This window comes from Cryptomeria japonica, chromosome 6 (assembly GCF_030272615.1).
Source record: "Cryptomeria japonica chromosome 6, Sugi_1.0, whole genome shotgun sequence".
Classification (NCBI taxonomy): Eukaryota; Viridiplantae; Streptophyta; class Pinopsida; order Cupressales; family Cupressaceae; genus Cryptomeria; species Cryptomeria japonica.
The window spans coordinates 543,749,809-543,771,015 of NC_081410.1; the positions used below are offsets into that span (position 1 = coordinate 543,749,809).

The 21,207-nt window shown below is 34.5% G+C and overlaps 1 protein-coding gene across 1 annotated transcript; it reads left to right on the forward strand.

The window, feature by feature from the left end:
- Positions 1–11,797: 11,797 nt before the first annotated feature.
- LOC131073016 (L-type lectin-domain containing receptor kinase IX.1-like) lies at positions 11,798–14,176 on the forward strand. Its single transcript, XM_058009356.2, has one exon. The coding sequence runs from the start codon at positions 11,853–11,855 to the stop codon at positions 14,007–14,009; it is 2,157 nt and encodes a 718-aa protein (XP_057865339.2). The 5' UTR covers positions 11,798–11,852; the 3' UTR covers positions 14,010–14,176.
- Positions 14,177–21,207: the final 7,031 nt, after the last annotated feature.

The following is a 21,207-nucleotide window of genomic DNA, read 5'->3' on the forward strand; positions in this document are numbered from 1 at the left end:
TCTAAAACTGGGGGCAATGCCTTTAACCTATTGATGGAAGTGGATTCTACATTGTCTTATGATTCATTAAGTTCTTCATTCAGGCAATCATCAGAAAAAATCCAAAAACATTCAAAAATGACTCTCAAAATACCAAAAACATTCAAAATTGTTTCACAAAATCCAAAAAACATCAGAAAACCCATCAAAAATCACACAAAAACATGGCAACACCTTGTACATATTTATCCGATCAGATACAAAATAAACATTGACAAAATACTCACACAATGACCACTTACCAAACGACCACACAATCCACATCAACAAATCAGAAACTGTCTTTAAAAACAAGGATGCATCCTTCCTTATCAAAAACAAAGACAAGATGACGTTTTCTTTGACAAGAAAATTATGTTAAGCTATCAAATACTTGGTTGATTTGTGAGTACAAATCGTTCGTTTATCTGTATCAGGATCTTTCAGCATGGTTTTGTATCGTTTGCGCATTATTTCCGATGAAGTTTTGGGGCATGTACTAATGGTGTCTACGTGGGAAGTTCACTAAGCTACGTGATCTTATGCAAAATGCAGTCATAGATCACTACGGCTTGCTGACTACAGCGTATACCTCGACCATATGAGCATGAACCATTACCAAGGATCCATATTCTTTTATTCTTTATGTATATACTGTTTGTTTGCAGGTACAATGCTCATTCTTTGGTTCCTCCTCATCCAATTTGGATAAAGGTTTTTATTTCTTAGTACGGTATGCACTTGTCTCAGGATATGATCAGCCTAAGATCAAGGAGGACGATCCAAGTCATGCATGAACGGAGATAATCCTTGTTTGTTCCGCAAGCAATACTCAGGTCAACTTGATCCATTATATCAAGTTGCTTGTATTAACTTGCTATATCAAAATCCATGTAAGAAATACTCTGGTCATCTTGAATCTTTATGTCAAGTTGCTTGTATTTTCTTCCAACATTTTAAAGCTCAATGATGAAAATCGAGCACTATGGATCATCATTCCATCTCATCTATATATACTGCATTCCGTTGCATTCCAACCATCCATACATTCATAATAGCTGCATATCATGCATACATAGTCATAATAATGCATACTCTATTTTCCTCTTCTTCCATAGCAATGAGTCATAGGTCCTCCATTTCTTCTAACATCGAACCCCCTCAACCCTCCCCATCTCGATAATCAACATCACATACCCTTCATCGTTTCCCATCAACCCAATCAAGCCACGTTCATCACCATCCATGTCTAATAGGAGGGATTGTGTTTCCCATCCTCATTCATCCACACAATCAAGCAAGTTACTCTATCTACACAGATACATCAACTCACACACACCTAGACTATCAATAGATACTCTGATCACGTATCTTCAGGTCTCAACAGGTAATCGATTATGGTAATCCTAGACTACATCAGGCATTTATCATAATGACCTAGTCTCAACGGGGCTGCCATGATTCCCCACAACCATCCATCACACACACATTATCAATTGATCAAACCAATCAAACACAATCCAACGGACAATTACATCAATTGTCTACGTCTCAACGAGTATTTTGCTTCATATACCTTGACTTCATCGGGCAATTACATCAATTGTCTAAGTCACCATCAGGTCACTTTGATTCACTTACTCAGACTTTATCATGTCCAAGCGACCAACTGACATCAACTGTCACGCTTTGACTTGACCGGGGCAATTCAACCGATTGCACCAGATTGTCCAACCAATTTTGATCAATTGTATAGCATCAATCAAAACCCCACACTACATCTGCTATGTATCTCTTGCATGACCTCAGGGTACTCGCTGGCTTGTTGTTTCTTCATATTCACTCCATTTTCTCCCATTCTTTCATCATTAGTTCTAATCTACCTCCCCTCCGCTTTTCATTCTTTTTCGAGAGATCGCCCGATTTTTCAAAAAATTTCGGCCCATCTCTCGAGGGGGCATACCACCCATTAAATTTACATTTTATGGGGCATTTCTTCATACCTATTTTTCTTTCTTTGAAACGACGCGATAAACTGCACCGTCTCAAAGAGGGGCAAATGTAGTCACATAAATCTGTCCACTTAATTAAATGAATACTTAGTATTTATTTGATTATTTAACCATCAATTAATAATTAATTAAATTAATATTTAATTAATTCATCTTAACCCCATTCTCCTATTAATTAAATAAATTATTCAATTTATTTGATTTAATTCACTTAACCAAATTCATACCATTAATTAAATAAATAAATCATATTTATTTAATTAAATCTTCTCTCACATTTAAATAAATTAATATTTATTTAAATCCCCCAAAATCCCACCTCTCACATTTAAATAAATTAACATTTATTTAAAATCACCTTTATCCTCTACCCACTTGCATTTTCCTACAAATGCAAGTTGCACAATTATTTTAAATAAATAATTTATTTAAATCACCTTTATCCTCCACCCACTTGTATTTTCCTACAAAAGCAAGTTGCACAACTATTTTAAATAAATTATTTATTTAAAATCCTATTTATCCTCACCCACTTGAAACCTTTAATGGTTTCCCTTAAAGTAGTCAAACTTGATGGCTTTAAAGTCTTCAAACTTGATGGCTTCCTTCTATAGTCTTCTTAAGACTTTAATGGTTTTCCTTAAAGTCTTCAAGCCTTTAATGGTTTCCCTCAAAGTCTTCAAGCATTTTAAATGCTTTATCTTCATTTTTCTCATTTAAATAAATTAATATTTATTTGAATATTTATCCAAATGCAAATTACACCATTTAATTGAAATAAATGATTTTATTTTAATTGAAAATACCAAAATTTCTCCCACTTGCATTTTCCTACAAAATCCACTTGTATGCCTAAACTCCTTCTAGATTCTTCTAAACCCTTCCTAATTAGCCTAATCCATCCCCTAAATATTGTCACATTCCTAAGCAAATTGGAGTCACTTCTCAAAGACTCCAAAGTCTTTGAAAAGCAATTAATGCTTTGTGTGTTCAACAAATTAACCCTCAAAGTCTTGGATAACCTTTGAAAGCTTCCAACCTTCAACCACTAAATGGCTCAAAGTCTTTGATAACCATTGAAGGCTTTCAACCTTCAACCACTTAATCCCCAAAGTCTCCAATAACCATTAATGGTTACCTCAAACCCTCCCACATGGTTAAAACATTTGTTTTGACTCAACCTCTACCCAACCCAAAGGTCTCATCAAGCCTTTAATGCTTTGACCATGATTATCTCTTAATCATTTGCACAAAGGTTTATCCTTGCATTAACTCTTAATCCAGTGGGTAATCCTAATTTAGGCTTGACCCTTACCTTCTAGATAACCATGAAGTCTTCTCAGTCCTTTAATGCCTCCAACCTCTTCTCTCAACCCAATCCTATGTTGACACTTGTCACCATTTTATTGGTGCCAATTGTGCACATGGATCCCCAACTTTCAAACTTGGCCCTTGATTAAACCACTCAATCTTAACCCTTCATTTCCCTATTTCTTCTATAAATAGAACCCTTCTCCTCAAGCAAAAGAGGAAGCATTTAGAGTATTGTTGTTATACTGGCATTAGCATAGAGCTTTTTCATAGCATCACTATCTACTCTTGCATAGTATTTGCTTATCATATTCAACCATCTTGAATCTCCATATGGCATCCATGGCTAGTGCTAAAAGCTGAGAGCTACACTCATTTGGGACTTGGAGAGGAGAGGAACAAGGGAGGAGCAACTATGAGCATCTTGATTAGCTATTTCATTCTATGTTTATATGCTTTCTATTTCATGCTTAATATCTCTCTTGATATGCCTGTTTAGGATAATCTTTTGTTGCTAACACTAACGTTTGTTTCTTGTGCTCTTGTGTGTGTTGCCATCAAACAGATTTTCTAATCCTTTTTGCAGAGCATCAATTAGTTTTATAATAATTAATGAGGGGAATATAATTGATTAAATTAAATTAATCAACCTTTCGCAGAATAAGATTTGTAATAAATTAAATATAATATAATTAATTATGAGGATAAATGATAATTAATTAAATATGGAAATTTTGATGGTGAACTACAAACAATAGTTAATTAAATAATTATTTTATTGAATGCAAATGACATAACCAAATAGCATCAAATCTAGAATACTCAAATCAAATACATATGAAAATCTCAAAAAGATAGTGCATCATATGTCCATGGATTGAAATATGCTTGCTCATAAATCCAACAACATGATGGTATGATTAAAATCATAATTGATCAAATGGATGGCATAGTATTATGACAAGGTAAGTTTCCTTAAAGAGGATGAGAGGCCTTTCATTTATAGGCGTTTCAAGAGAAAAATCAAGTCCCAGGATGTATTAGTTAATGGATGGCTAGGATTGATCAAGGAACAAAGTTTGGATTAAATTTAGAATCTTGTAATAATTTTTCCAGGTGTAGGAGCTAGGTATGAGGAATTAAAGGCTCATAATTGATGAGAACTGTCAAGAAATGGAGATTGGACATAGGAAAATGTAGATAGACAAGATTTCATGGAATTAGTTATAATAGGCATCATGGGAGGCAATATTTGATTTCAAAAGTTCATATTTTCTTTATAGGAGAGGCAAGATTTTATCTTTTTGTATATTCCCAAGGAGGTGGAGGAATTTTAAATTAGGATTTATTTGAAAAGGGAATCTTGTCACATGTGGACAAAATTAGGGATTATTTAGGCCAAATATATTAATTAAAGTTATATATTGATAAATTGATTTGTTGGAAGATTTTGGGGGATAAGGTTTGTTAGGAATTGCATTCAGAAAATATCAATTATATGCAAATAATGATTAAACAAAGGAATGAAAAACACATAAATAATAACAGAGAGGAGACAACGTTAACGTGGTTCACCCAAACTCGAGCTATGTCCACCAAAAAGAGAGTCCAATATTATTATCCAGTAAATTGAATTGATTACAACCAACAATCCCTTGCAACTCAATACCACTGCAAAATGCTACAAAATTCTCTACAAAAAACCCTAACCCTTAGCCATTTTATCAAGACTTATGTTGGTTACAAAGTTAGGGTTACAATATGTCAGCCAATAGAAAAATAACACCTGACACCTTTATAAAATAATAAAAGTCTTTTGGCGCTACCCCCAAACCCCTGTTGAACAAATTTGGGGGAAACTGCGTCGATAAAATTGGAGAAAATTTAACCTCCAAGTCTGATTAGGCTCCATATAACAACAATCTCCCACTTGAAGATTGATCGAACTCCACAACATAACATGGTTGACTTGATTGAATAAACATAAATTTGTTTAATTAAGGTGGAGGGTAAAATAATTAAATAAATAAAGACTATTTATTTAATAATGGCTAAAATAAAGTAAAATTCAAAGTGTGTTTGAGTGTAAGATAATTTAGGCCAGGAACCAGGGGCTATGCAAGTTATAAGATGCAAATATGAAGTTTGGTTGCATGGGGGAGGCATAATGGGTCCCGATCAAGCATGGGGATGAGACAAATAAGGTGAGGACCCAAGATGCGGTCAAAATTGCAAAGGGTGCAATTTTAGGATGCTACAACTACAAACCTTCCTAAGTCTGCAACACATACAGTGGTATGGGATGCATCTTAGCCATATCAAATTATATGGCTAAATAGCGGTGCTAAGCGAGAGGAGGAAGATGGGAAGTGGCCATGCAGCTACATAAAAAACAAGTTACATAAGAGAAAATGGCACATTGTAACATGTGCTCCTTATATAACTTGCTTTTTATGTGACCTTATAGGGGAGAGGACCCAATAGCTGTGCACCCTAATTTCACACTTCTCAAAATTCTATGTGGGAATTTCAAATCACTCCCAATTTTTTACAACAACTTACATGGTAAGTCCCCTACTTATAAGTAAGGTTTCAGGGCCACATCATCAAATATGATGCCACATTAGCATGCTTTTTGCCAAAGTGTCCAAAATAGCCCAAAAAGAAGTGAGACCAATAGGCGTGCAAAAGGTACCCCAATACCTGTGCAACTGATGTGGCATGACATAATTGGTTGCTTTTTACAACAAAGGGTATGTTTCATTCAATTATTGTTACTCATCCTTAGCAATAACAACTTTAAAGTCACAACTATTGGTACAATGTTGTACAAAAAATGGATATTAAATCAGCAAATATGGGGGTATTAAATCAACAACTTCTATCACAAGAATTGGAACGTGCTCAACTACTGGGTCCTTTTCCCTAATTATTTCTAAAGAATATATGAATGAGCTTCCACTCAACTAATTTACAAACTTGGATACGCATATCATATCTACAAATGTTTTTAACCAATTAAATATCATATATCGATGAATCATTTAATACTAAATTTATTCTATAATGTACCTCAATCTATTTTATAAATCAAATGTCTATACCTCTCAACCATTTAATACTATTTTTCTTCTATCATGTACCAAAATCAGTATAGAACGCATCTGTAAAGCCGTATCAACTACTTTATAGTTTTTCCAGTATGGTAGAGATTAGGAGCACTCTCAATAACTACGAAAGTGATATTACAATCAGTATAGTACTAGATAATTGCGAATTGTAAATCGGTGTTGGTTACATTTATAATTTTTCCAGTATGGTACAGATTGGGAGCGCTTCGAATAAATACGAAAGTGATATTACTTTAAATTATCTGTCACGGAAAAGAAAGAAAAAATGCTTACGACCATGGGCAATCATCAAATCTTAAGCATGGCGATTACAGATTTATAAGATTAATAAAAATTGTTTATTATGGTCTTTAATAAGAAAATGAGCTTTGTCACTCACCGCCTCCTCTTTCTTCCTGCAAATCTCCTATAAAGCTTGAGCATATATTGTGCTTTTAACTACCATCAGTACACTAGGAGTATACACTTGCTTTTAAAAATGTCAAACAAATCGCAGTTGTTGAACGGCTTTCAAGGGTGATTATGTTGAAAATGTGGGTTTGTTCTTTGATAAGTATGCGATATCATCCGATGCTTAAGATGTCAGTTTTCCAAGAGAGAAGAGGACGTCATGAATGGGCACACAACTATCTAGAGATTCTTGTACGAAGGCAATTTCTGAATTCCACAAGACTAAATGTCAAATGACTTGTGGAAGTGCATTGCTCTATCCATAATGCATTGCTAATTTTTTCTCTTCTATCATTCTGTTAATTTTCATTTTTTTTCAAGAGATCGCTCGATATTTTCGAAATTTTTTGGCCCATCTCTCGAGGGAGCATACCACCTATTAAATCTACATTTTATGGGGCATTTCTTCACACCTATTTTTCTTTCTTTGAAACGACGCGATAAACCACACCATCTCAAAGAGGGGCAAATGTAGTCACATAAATCTGTCCAGCTTAATTAAATAAATAATTGCTATTTATTTGATTAAAAATCCACTAGCTATCAGTTAATTAAATTAACATTTAATTAATTCATCTTCAAACATTCTCTTATTAATTAAATTATTCAATTTATTTTAATTAATTCATTAAACCAAATTCAAATCAATTAAATGAATAAAATCTATTTATTTAATTAAAATCCCCCTATTCCTCTTTTAAATAAATTAAATAAAATATTTATTTAAATCATTTATCCCCCCCCCCCCACTTGCATTTTCCTACAAATGCAACTTGCACACATTTATTGAAATAAATTAATTTATTTTAAATAAAAATCTTATTTTCCCTCACCCACCAAATCCACTTGCATTCCTAAACCCCCTTCTAGATTCTTCTAACCTCTTCCTTATTAGCCTAATCCATCCCCTAATTATTGTCACATTCCTAAGCAACTTGAAGTCACTTCTCAAAGACTTCAAAGTCTTTGAAAATCATTTAATGTTTTGTGTGTTCAACAATTTAACCTCTAAAGTTTTGATAAAAAAAAAACAATTTAACCTCTAAAGTCTTCCAAAACCACTAATGGCTCTTACATGACCATTAATGGCTCTTATATAACCATTTATGGTTATTTCAACTTGCACTCATATGTCTCCTCAAACATTTATTGCTTTGACCATGGTTATCCCTTTTGCCTTTGCACAAGAGTTTATCCATTGGATAAAAGCTTTATTCTTTGAATAAAGATTTTATTCATTCAACCCAACCTTGACCCTAACCCCCAAGTTGACTCTCAAGTCATGTCAAGCATTTAATGCTTATTCCCTCTCCTCTCAACCTATCTCATATTGACACTTGTCATCCTGAGATTGGGTTGAAAGCCCTCACATGGATTGAATATCTTTCAATCCTGGCCCTTGTTGAGATTACTCAATCTCAACCATCCATTGCTCCATTTTACCTATAAATAGAGCTCACATTCTTCATTTTCAAATCCTCAAGCATCCTCAAGCATTTAGCATTCTTAGCCATAATCCTGAAAACTTGTATGCATTTAAGCTATAGGCATTTTGAGAGAGCATTTTAGCATAATCAACTAATATCTTGTCATTTTGGTTAAAATAAATCATTTTAGTATCAATAGCATAGTATTAGCTTTTTATTCACATTTAGAGCAAATACTTCAATGCCAAACCTCCATAAGCATTCATAGTGCAAAAAGCTGCTGAGAACTACACTATTTTGGAATTTGGAGAGGAGAGGAACAAAGGAGATGAAGCCAAGAGCATGTTAGGAGGCATTTTGAGATGTCTCATCATATTTATCTTCCTAGTTAGATATTTTGTCATGCTTTTGGTATCTCTTTTGATATGCTTGTGTAGAAAAGTATTTTGTTTATGATTTCTGACACTAACAATTTGGCTTTTCCTCTTGTTTGTATTTTGTTATCATTGACTAGCCTTCCCTTTTTACAGAGCATCAATATTCATCTCCCTCTTCCCCTCTAACGTTATATTCATCTCTACCTCTATCTCCCCCACCCCTCTCTCTCTCTTTCCCCCTCTATCTTTGGACATCTCTCTCTCTCTCTCTCTAGCCATTCATCTTTATCCCTCTCCCTCTTCCTGGACATCTATATCTATATCTTCACCTCTAAGATATTTGTTTTTCCATATCTCCCTCTATCTCTACCTCATTGTTTATCCATCTCTTTTTACCAATATATATCTCCCTATCAATCGACCACATTAAGCACTTGTATGCAAACAAATAGACCAAAAAATTCCTTAATTGACCTTCCCAACCTCTTTGGTGTACCCATTGCACCCCAAGGTGCAATTGCTAGTTTAGCAATAACAACTTCAAAGTCACAACTATTGGTACAATGTTGTACAAAAATTGGATATTAAATCAACGAGTATGGAGGTATTAACTCAACAACTTCTATCACAAGAATTGGAACGTGCTCAACTACTAGTCCTTTTCCCTAATTATTTCTAAAGAATATGTGAATAAGCTTCCACTCAACTAATTTACAAACTTGGACACGCATGTCATATGTACAATTTTTTTTAACCAATTAAATATCATATATCGATGAATCGTTTAATACTAAATCTATTCTATAATGTACCTCAATCTATTTTATAAATCAAATGTCTATGCCTCTCAACCATTTAATACTAGTTTTCTTCTATCATGTGCCAAAATCAGTATAGAACGCATCTGCAAAGCCGTATCAACTACTTTATAGTTTTTCCAGTATGGTAGAGATTAGGAGCACTCTCAATAACTACGAAAGTGATATTACAATCAGTATAGTACTAGATAATTGCGAATTGTAAATCGGTGTTGGCTACATTTATAATTTTTCCAGTATGGTACAGATTGGGAGCACTGCCAATAAATACGAAAGTGATATTACTTTAAATTTATAGTTTTTCCAGTATGATAGAGATTATGAGCACTCTCAATAACTACGAAAGTGATATTACAATCAGTATAGTACTAGATAATTGCGAATTGTAAATCGGTGTTGGCTACATTTATAATTTTTCCAGTATGGTACAGATTGGGAGCACTGCCAATAAATACGAAAGTGATATTACTTTAAATTTATAGTTTTTCCAGTATGATAGAGATTAGGAGCACTCTCAATAACTACGAAAGTGATATTACAATCAGTATAGTACTAGATAATTGCGAATTGTAAATCGGTGTTGGCTACATTTATAATTTTTCCAGTATGGTACAGATTGGGAGCACTTCGAATAAATACGAAAGTGATATTACTTTAATTAATTATCATCAAATCTTAAGCATGGCGATTACATATATATAGGATTAATAAAAATTGTTTACTATGGTCTTTGATAAGAAAATGAGCTGTGTCACTCACCGCCTCCTCTTTCTTCCTGCAAATCTCCTATAAAGCTTGAGCATATATTGTGCTTTTAACTACCATCAGTACACTAGCAGTATACACTTGCTTTTAAGAATGTCAAACAAATCGCAGTTATTGAACGGCTTTCAAGGGTGATTATGTTGAAAATGTGGGTTGGTTCTTTGATAAGCACGCGATATCATCCGATGCTTAAGATGTCAATCTTCCAAGAGAGAAGAGGACGTCATGAATGGGCACACAACTATCTAGAAATTCTTGTACGAAGGCAATTTCTGAATTCCACAAGACTAAATGTCAAATGACTTGCAGAAGTGCATTGTCCTATTTCCATGATGGATAACAAGTATTTCCCTATCGCACTATCTTCAAGGCTAATTTCACGCAAATTGGATGATGGCAGAGAGCAATAGCCTGCGAAAATTCTTCGACGAGAAAAGTCGATGGAGGTTATTTATTGGTGACGGCTCTAACTGGTTTTGAAAATTCGCTGCTCTTGGTTACTTCTGTGATTAGATTAAATTTGATAACATTTACTCAGAAAACCTGAATAGATTCTGTTTCTTTTATATTTTCTAGAACTCAATAGAAAACAGTACGTTATATTAGCCAAAGATGACTGTATGCTTAGTTCAGTTCCGTATACATCAAGGATCAAGCAGTCAAATCTGTGATAAAATCAAAGATTATAGTTCAACTAATAATTTTTTTATTTTATTTTTTGGTATAAAATCAGAGATGAGATAGGAATGTATTTTGGATGACTTTCACAAAATGAATAATCTCTGATCTTTAATTCTTCTATTTCTATACAAAATGGATAATCTCTGATCTTTAATTCTTCTATTTCTGTATAAACTAAATCTTCCATATAAAATTAATTTCTGAACAACGAACTGCTGCCGTCTTTAATGCAATTTATTTGCACTATATTAATATAAAAAATATCTCTGACTAAGACGTTATATAGAAATAGACAAGAAATTAGTGCATTGGTGTAGGATTACTAGACTTTCTTGCAAGCTTTGGTAAGGTAATTTTCGTTGGAAGCAGTAAAAAGTTACAGTTTTTAAAATTTGTTAAACATAATAAATTTTTATTAAATTTTCAAGAATAAAATCTTCATGTTCTGTATCTCATTACTGTTAAACCACAGATTTGAAAAGTTTTTTAGAATGCTATTTTGTGTAGAAAGTAACCTGTACCATTTTCGCTAAAACATCTGATAATATATTGTCTGTAAATCTGGAATTGGGTGTGTTCGGTGTGTTAATAACTCAGTACAATTGGTAAGTTTGACGGATACAATGCTATTAAATTTGTATGGCCCATGCTTCCGCTTTCGCTCTTCTTGTGTGGCCGTCTTTCCACTTTATTAAAATTAAAATCTAATTTTTGTGAGCCACAAACTTTAATTTAATTTTGTCTTACACTTTTAATTGGTTGTATTGTGTGATCTCATATTCAGGCTTTAAAAATATCCAGGGTGCCACTGCCTTCGCAGAGACTCTAAAGGCGGGGAGTTAGATTCCTAGATATTAAGAGGATGATCATGCTGAAAAGGCGGGTTTTTGCTTTGATAGGCCTGCTTCCATTTTTAATTTGTCGTTCCTATGCACAGCAGCTGAATGGCAATAGCACTAATTTTTCCTTTGCCTACTTTAGTCAGAACAACAGTCAGCAGCTGTTATATATGGGAAACGCTTCCTTTTCCTCTGAGCATGATTATATCAATCTCACACCCGATCCATTCGCCACTTTGAACCAACCTTCTTCAAAGGAAACGGCTCCAAATGTGGCGTTGCAGAACTGCATCGGAAGAGTTCTGTACCGCCAGCAACTAACGATGTGGCCAGCGAGTTTCACCACCGTTTTCACCATCTTCGTCAAAAACGTCACAACTAACGCCACGGGCGCGCTCGCGAATTTCAATGGCGACGGTCTTGCCTTCATCATTGTTCCGAATAACAAAAGCTTTTTAGCAAAGAGCTACGGGGCTTTCCTCGGCCTCTTCGACTCCTCCACAAACGGAAATACAACTGAGCAGCTTGCCATCGAATTTGACACATATGCGAATGAATTCGACCCGGATAACAATCATGTGGGTATCGACATCCAGAGCATCACATACACCGCAACGGCCAATATGGGAAACCACGGAATGGACATCAAGGCCGGGCGAGCTATACAAGTGCGGATCCACTACGACGGCTGGGCTAAATCTCTGCAAATCTACGCACGGTATGCAAACAATTCTTCTGCCTACGCGAGCATTGTGAACCACACGGTGGAGCTCGAAAACACCGTTCCAAGACTGGCGTACGTGGGGTTTTCTGCGGCAACAGGGAATTCCTACGAGATACACAAAATTCTCGACTGGAATTTCAGTTCCGTGATGTTACCGGAGTCTTCTCTGAAATTACCCCCGATGGGAACAGGAAAGCCCGGAGGATCTGGCGGCAGAGTCAAAATCGGCTTCTTGGCGGGCTCCATTACAGTTGGTTTAGTTGTGGTGGGATTATTGGCCTTGGAGTTCGTGATTAGGAGGATGAAAAAGAAAAAACATGCTTCTTCAACTCTTGAACGAGAAAGCTTCAGCCGGGAACTGGCAGTGATTCAAACCGCACCTCACCGGTACTCTTACAAGGAACTCGCCGCTGCAACCAACAATTTCAGCGATGCGGAGCTTTTGGGAACCGGCGGGTTCGGGAGCGTCTACAGAGGAAACCTTAACGCCGGACGCAACGAACAGGTAAAGTTGGTGGCGGTGAAGAAAATCTCCGCCGGTTCAAGACAGGGGGAAAGGGAATTCATCTCAGAAATTATTACCATAGGCCGTCTCCGCCACAGGAACCTGTTACAGCTTCAGGGGTGGTGCCACGAGCGCGATGAGCTTCTCCTTGTCTACGATTATATGCCTAACGGAAGCCTGAACAAATTTCTCTACGACAGAAATTGGGACACGCCCTTGAATTGGCCACGGCGCCACAGGATTTTGTGCGGCCTTGCCTCTGCTCTGCTCTACCTGCATGAAGAATGGGAGCAGCGGGTCGTTCACCGGGACGTGAAGCCCAGCAATGTGATGCTAGACGGGGAATTCAACGCTCACCTGGGGGACTTCGGTCTGGCCAGGCTCATCGAGCACGACGATTCTAATCCGGCTGTGACGACCCGACTGGCGGGTACACCCGGGTACATGGCGCCCGAGTGCAGCTACACGGGCAAGGCCACCGCAGAGTCCGATGTCTTCAGTTTTGGGATCGTGCTCTTGGAAGTGGCCACTGGTAGGCGGGTGGTGGAGCTAAATTGTCCATTGACTGAAGGAAATTTGGTGGAGTGGGTATGGGGACTCTACAGCAAGGATAGTGTTTTGGAGTGTGTGGATCCCAAATTGGATGGGTTTGACTATGATGCAGAGGAGATACGAAGGGTGTTGATCTTGGGTTTAGCGTGCTCACATCCTGATCCACAGTTACGCCCTTCAATGAGACAAGCCATTCAAGTGCTCATGAATCCTAATGAAGAGCTGCCGCAGCTGCCTTCCACCAGGCCAATGGCGATCTATGTTGTTTTACCACCGGTTGGACCTGTGTTTTCTCAGTCCACTTCGTCTTCGAATTTGGGTAGAGGTGCAACATCTTCTAGTGTCATGGCTGAAAGTAGCGTAGGATCCATTACTACCTCGCTAAATCAGGGTAGATAGAGATGAACGGTTGGCTTCCTTTATTTGTCTCTCTTACTTTCCTCCTCTTAAAATCGTGTCGGTTTATCCCGAACATTAGCTTTATTTACCTGCTTGTATCTAATCTTTACATGTACCTTTTATGAACAGCGAGCCATTCATAAAAGATATTTGCTTTCACTCTTAAACGAACAGTCACAGTTTTTTGTCTCGCGTTAAATGAGGTCTTCGTAATACAGAAACGACCATTTGATTGATATTACTCACCGAATACTCTGATGAACGTTGTTAAAATTTTCAGAAGTAGCATGCAACAGTTAATATTTGCATTTGTCGAGCTGTTCGCTCAGAAATTTTGAGTTGAAATAATATTTTGTTTAAATTTTAAATATTTAACAAAATATTTGTAATTTTTTTGATTGATTTATTGGGATAGAATTTATTATGATTGATTATTTTATACTATTGTGATTTGGGAGTTGATGATGTGACCACTAAGGTTCAAACCTTTATTCAGTCATTGTGATGGTAAGCTTTTGCCTTTGCTGATCTAATGTGTTTGTGGGTTTGAGCTTCAGCTTTGTTAAATGGAGATGAGGTCCTTCGTTTGTGACCTCAAGGATTCATAGCTCCAAGTCAAGAGTATTTATGATGCTTAAAAAAATAAAAAAATTATATATTAAAAAAATTAGTATGGACTTCTAATTTTTTTAATTAATATGATTGTGTGATAGAAATTTACTTGTATAATAGCAAATTAATGGAATGGTAGGATGACAAGATTGTATAACTTGTTGTGTAAACTACTCCAATCTACTTATTTAAATGGCTATTGTTCTCCATAAAGGAACACATATGACACATTAATTTTTGAAAAGCTTTACCTTTTATATGTCTATAATTATAATATAATATAGTTCATGAATAATTCACTATTATGCGTATATGTGTGTGCATTAGAAATATTTCATTATAGTATTTTGTCCATTAGAAATATTTTTTTAGTCCTATTACATAATTTTTCATTCACCAAAAGCTATCACAAATGAAAATAAGTGTCACATAGTGGCAAGTACTTGTGTTTGTAGTATTGTAATAATAATATGCAGATGATAGATTAGTTATGATATAATTCAAAGGAAAAATCAATAATAGTTTGAGATCAAATATTTCATGGAATATTAGAGTTGTTCAAGATGTTAGTTTCAAATTTGATTTGTACTAGGTACAATAATGAATAAGTTAAATTAAAGATATGCATGTTCTCTTTTTGATAGATAAAATTATTTTTTAATTTGAGCAAAAAGTTTGTAAATTCATATGTGCTACATACATATTTGGTTATATCATGAATGAAAAATTAAATTGTAACAAAGAGTAGTAATTTTGTTTTAATATATATAAATGCAATATAATAGAAGTAATTTTAGATGTTAGTAAACATGAAATAATATATTCAATTGTAATACAAAATAGATGATATATGATTGAGAACGATATATTCAAAAGGAAAATCTCTCTAAAATGATTTAAATAAATTTATATTTTATTATTTGTTGCAGTGAAATTCTTTTTAACTAAAAAGAAAATTTAAAATTCAAAAGTATCAGTTACATATATCCAATTATAGAAGGGTGGATTAGAATTTATTAGAGTCCATTATTTTTACCTTCTTTTAATGTGGATCAAATAAATAAAAAGAGTGTCCTTTAAAATGATCTATTCTTTTAGAAATGAATATCTTTTTAATGCATACTTAATAGTATTAAAATTCAATTTAGGATGATATGGTTCATTTTTATTCCCTTGGTTTTGATGAAAATATACTCTAGGCAAATGCAAGAAGACAAGAATTAGAGGGAATGTCGCTATACAACTTGGTTTGTTTTGTTCACACTCGTGTATTTGGATCATAAATTTGTATATCATCATGATAAGAACATAGCAATATAAGATTGGCTTGAGTAAAGACATGGTGACAAATATGCACCTTTTTATTAATCAGGAAGAAACTTCCATTTTTTTGGGTCTATACTATATATTGTTGCTTGGTATAGATCATTAGCATGTTTTCAAAGACATCTAACAATGTAAATGAGTCCTTTGTTTGAGTTTGTTGCATAAGAGAATTTGTAGCATCTATGTAAAATATTATAGTACCACTACACATCTTTTTGCCTATATTAATTGTAAAAGATATTTGTTTATATACTACTTTGAAAACTTATTAATAAAGAAAGTAGAAAATTATTTACAATTTTTAGGAGAAATTATTTTATAATTTATTTGGTTAAGGATGGTAAGGGAGTACCATAAGAGAAATCATAGATAAAAATACTTTCTTTGGTGTAGCAGTTGTTTATAATATTGCAATAATACTATCTATTTTTTATTAAGGGTAAAGAAATTTTTGAGGGGACCCAAAACCCCATACAACAAGTTTTAAAGGGACCCAGAACCCTTGGTTTTTATAGAGAACTAGATCCCTATTACATACCATTGCAACAAAATAGAACAAAGGCAACAAACCAATATAGACAAAGCACTAAAGAACTAGTTGTAACAAATATAAGACCAAAGCCATCAAGCCAAACTACTAAGAGAATCGTGAGCAAAGAGTTTTTCTAGGCTCCCTTAACCTTAATAGTGGGTTTTAATAAGGCTCACATAACCTTCACGTATAAACTAACTAGAATAAACTGAACCTCCCAAACAACCAAGAGCATGAAGAGGAAGATAGAGCTTTGACAAAATCCCTAGACCTTAACTATTTGTTGAATAGTCTAGATTGATTTAGTTAATTTAATAATGTCAAAGGTATAGTTGATAGTAATTAGTTAAACAAAAAAATATTTGATAGTTTTAATTAATTTACAATGTTGTTAATAGTAATTAGTTAAAATTACAAAGCAATTTTATTTTGAAAGTTAACAATGTATATAAAATAAAAAATTTAAAATAGTTATAATCTAAAAGGTGTCAAAATATAAATGATAATGCTGGAATTTAAAATAGTTTAACTATATATTAAAAAATGATAATAAATAGTACCATGTAGAGTATATAGGTAAATTTTACATATGAGCATTTGCAATCAAATCATAACCTAATGATAAATGGTCCAAATTAACTACAAAATTAGAATATTTTATAAGTAAACTTATAAAAGAAATCTATCCATAGGTGTTGCCCTCTAGACCCCCTACACCCCTTGGTGACATAACTGGGGGAAAGCCCCCCACATCCCCTCATAATAAACTATTATCCAAACACAATTGGAACAAAACCTCTAAATTAGGATCCATTACCAACAAAATAATACTTAGTACAATATTTTGTATGCCCCTTAAAATGAATTGTATATGCTAGTGTAAAATAGTAAATTAATATTGAACAAAAATAATTATTATTTGTTTCATCTATGTAAATATTGTAACAACTTGTCATAATATTTGAGGGGTTTTTTCCTAGTTGTTTAAATTATTCAATTAAATTTCTAATTCACTAGGAAGTGAGAGTAAAACCATTGCATTGAAGATTAAATTTTATAGCCTACTTCAATTATACATGTACTATTTGGACCCTCTTACAAATACACCTTAAAAAAATTTTATTACAAATTTACATGTAGATATTCAAAAAGTAATAAGTATCTACCTACTCAAAATGACATATATTTGTTGGTATATAAGACTAACAATTGTATCTATATTGTACATATTGGTAATTTGTTTTTATTAATCCATTTTGATGTAAACCATTCTTATACTTTTTAGAAGTGCAGCATCGTAAATTGTACACCCTTAATTCTGTGGTACAATTCCATGCTTCGATTAGCACCTGCCTTTGTGTGTTTACATCTTATATTTAATTAATTAATTAAATTAAATCTAAGGTCTTCTCTTATCACTCTACATATCATAAAATTGGGCCCTTTACCCTAAGTGTGCCCCTTTTTATTTTATTCTTCCACTTAATCATTTCATCAAATACCCTAATTATGTCTTATTTCGACCTTCAAGGCCTAATTTCGCATATCAAAATGTCACAAATTTCCACAAACTCTTAAAATTTTCTTTAAAATCATAATATCTTGCTTCCTCAAAAATTTGACAAAAAGTTGGTCGCACCGTGTGTTCGGACCATATTGGTACCAACATGGTTTCGACTTTTTCTCCTCGAATTTCGGGAGCATGTTTTGGCGGTATTTTAATATTCAAATCCAAGAGATTGGCGAAAAATATTATTTCTAAGTTGGCCTATGACTCAAAAAAAAGTTAGGGTCTCCTACATAAAGCCTTCTTTCCTCATTTGAAGGATCCAGGATCTAGGGATTGAAGGAGCCTCTTATGAAGGGAAAGTCTAGGTTATGTGAAGTCTACAACAACAAATCAATAATTAATCAATCATTTATCAAGGCTTCATAAATCATTTTCAACATCCATTAGGAGCTTTGAAGACATTGAAGATTAATAGGAGATCACCTATTGATGATTGGCGTGTACCTCTCCCTTAGGGTTTGGTATGGTTTCATGTTGTTTTCATGTATTTGAATGAGCTTCATTTTTAGATTTACATTCATGCTTTAGATCTGTAGATCATTTATGATTTGAAGCATTTGTATCTACATTCACAAGCATTTAGGGTTTGCTCTCCAAAGCATAGGGTAGAACTCTAGATTTACTTTCTTGTTCATTTAGGATCTTGCATACACACAAGATTCTTGCACACACACTTTCAATACATTATGGGCTATTTATGGAGGTGGAAACCACCAAAATAAGGGTTTTGACTAAGGCAAAGTCCTATATAGCCACCTGCAACACAATTTTCTCCTTTTTTTGGTGTGTAAGTTGCAAATTCAAGGACCATACAGGGCTGGAAAGGACAAAGGACATCGAGACAAGGAGACCTATCTTTTGTATGTTTTCTAAAACCATCTCAGGACCAAGGTGCTACAGAGGGACCAGAGCACCAGAAAGGGACCAGGACGTTTAGGACCAGGGCGCTCCACCTTGTTCTCGACAAATTTTCCCAAATTTTTAGGTGCGAACTCTTCTCCTCTTCTATAGCTCAGATCCTATCTTGTGGCTCTATTTGATTGTTGTAGCATTATGTTTTCATCATTTCATTCCAATAGAATTAGTATTCACAAGTTTCAAACCTAACTCAAAATTACACAATTTCAAGTCAAACAAAAGGGGAAATAAGGCCTAAATCAACATTCAACCCTTTTCCTAATAGAATTGAGGTCGGATCTATTGAAGTTTCATCCTCCTTTTAAAATGTTTTTGTTGATTTGGCTAATTTGTGGTCTAACTTACATGGTGTGACCCTAGTTCTACATTTTTACCATGATATTTTGGATATGCACATCTTCCCTTTGTTATAACAAAGGGATAGAAACCCTGAGAGATATTCAGTGGCTCTCTCTTCCTCACAAGAAGTAGCCAAAGTGAACTATCTCCCTAGGCTCTTTCATATTCCACTGTGTGTACATGAGAGTGGGATTAGGTCTTAGTCACCCAATTCCATTTTTATGCTTCACAAGAAGCATATGAGAAAAGATTTAACCCTACTATTTATATTTTAGGTAAACATTTTATACATAGATATAATTTAGATGCATATTTCTTAGGTCCTAACCTAGACAACTAGACCTTTTTGTATGGGCTAAGGGACCAATTCACTTTAATTCATATATACCTTGAATTTTATACCTCATGGATTTGAATCTGATAAAACCTAGCCTTGTCAATTCACCTAGATTAATGTAATATCATTTCACCATTTAGAATTAAGCTATATACATGTGCTCTATATAGAATACATGAGGCTATACATCATCTTGTAAGAACTCAAATCTTAGAAACTTAGCAAATCAAATTTCAACAATATCTTGATGTAAATCCAAAACATATAGTTGTAAAAGGAAGCCATCTCCCATATCTACAAATCAAACTGTGAAAAAAAAATTGTATAGAAGTAGTCATTCAAATATAAGCATAACATTTGGAAATATGTTGTTACAATAATTGAGGAGTAAATATAGTGAGTTCAATTTGAAGAAATTTGAGGCTAATAGATACAATATCCCACTTTGGTATTGTAGCATCCTAAATTGTACTCCCTTACAATTTTGTCATCACTTGGGCTTTAACCTTGGATTTCATCCCTAAGGCATGATTGAAGTCCCGATTTTGCTTATAATATTTATTTTCACTCAAGTTCTCATGTTCTGTACTTCCTTCCCCAAGATCCAAGGCCTTTGATGTCTAGGACTAGGGTATTAGTGCCCTGGTCCTCTTCAAAAGGGCCCATTTTGGGGCCTCTCAACAATAACATTATTTGAGTGGGAAACTAGATCCTATGTCAGCTCAGGTTGGAAAATTAAATTGTTTTTCAACTAGCATGTATAAAAGGAGGTCTACCCCTCTCATTTTGACATCACACATTCATATCAAGCATTCGTAATTCAAATTCAATATCTCAAATTCAAGTGTGCAAGAAATTCATCTTATTTCAAGCATTGGAGCAAAAGTAAAGTCAAGATTCAAGAATTGGAGATGGCATTCATGTTCTGTGTTTTATGAAGACAATGTACATGAAACCCTGATTCCTCGCAGAGATAAACAAAACCTCATAAAGAGGTATATAACATTAGTGTTTCAAAGACTAGCATTCAACAAAGTAAACACATAACTTCTACTTTTCTAGGGTTTGAGGTGGTGCTACGACTTCACTACCTCCATTGCTTGTGTTGTTTCTAGATGGGAATGGTAGCCCCCCCTGCAGGTATCCCCACTTCATGGGGTTTGTAGTCATGTGACCCTTCTAGATTCTTCTACTCATAGTTGGACAACTTACACTTCGATCAAGGTCAATATCCAATCTTTGTTCTCGCCCCAGTACCATCTTGATCCCTTATTTGCAAATGAAGAACCTATAATATTCATTAACAAATTTTTAGGAGGAAGTTCCCCTAAAATGGGGAAAAGCCTTGAGCAACTGGCTCCTTAGGTGGGCTATATCGTAAAAGACCAGCAAGTTGATATTTTGGATGTGTTGCTTAATATTGCTATTGCTGACCTAAGCCTCTCTCTTGTGGATAAGTTTATGACTTTTTGACCTACTATAGATCAAGTCATAAAATGGGATAATTCTAGATGGAAACTAAAAGGTAGTGCTTCTATTATTGCTATGGCAAATGGTCTTTTAA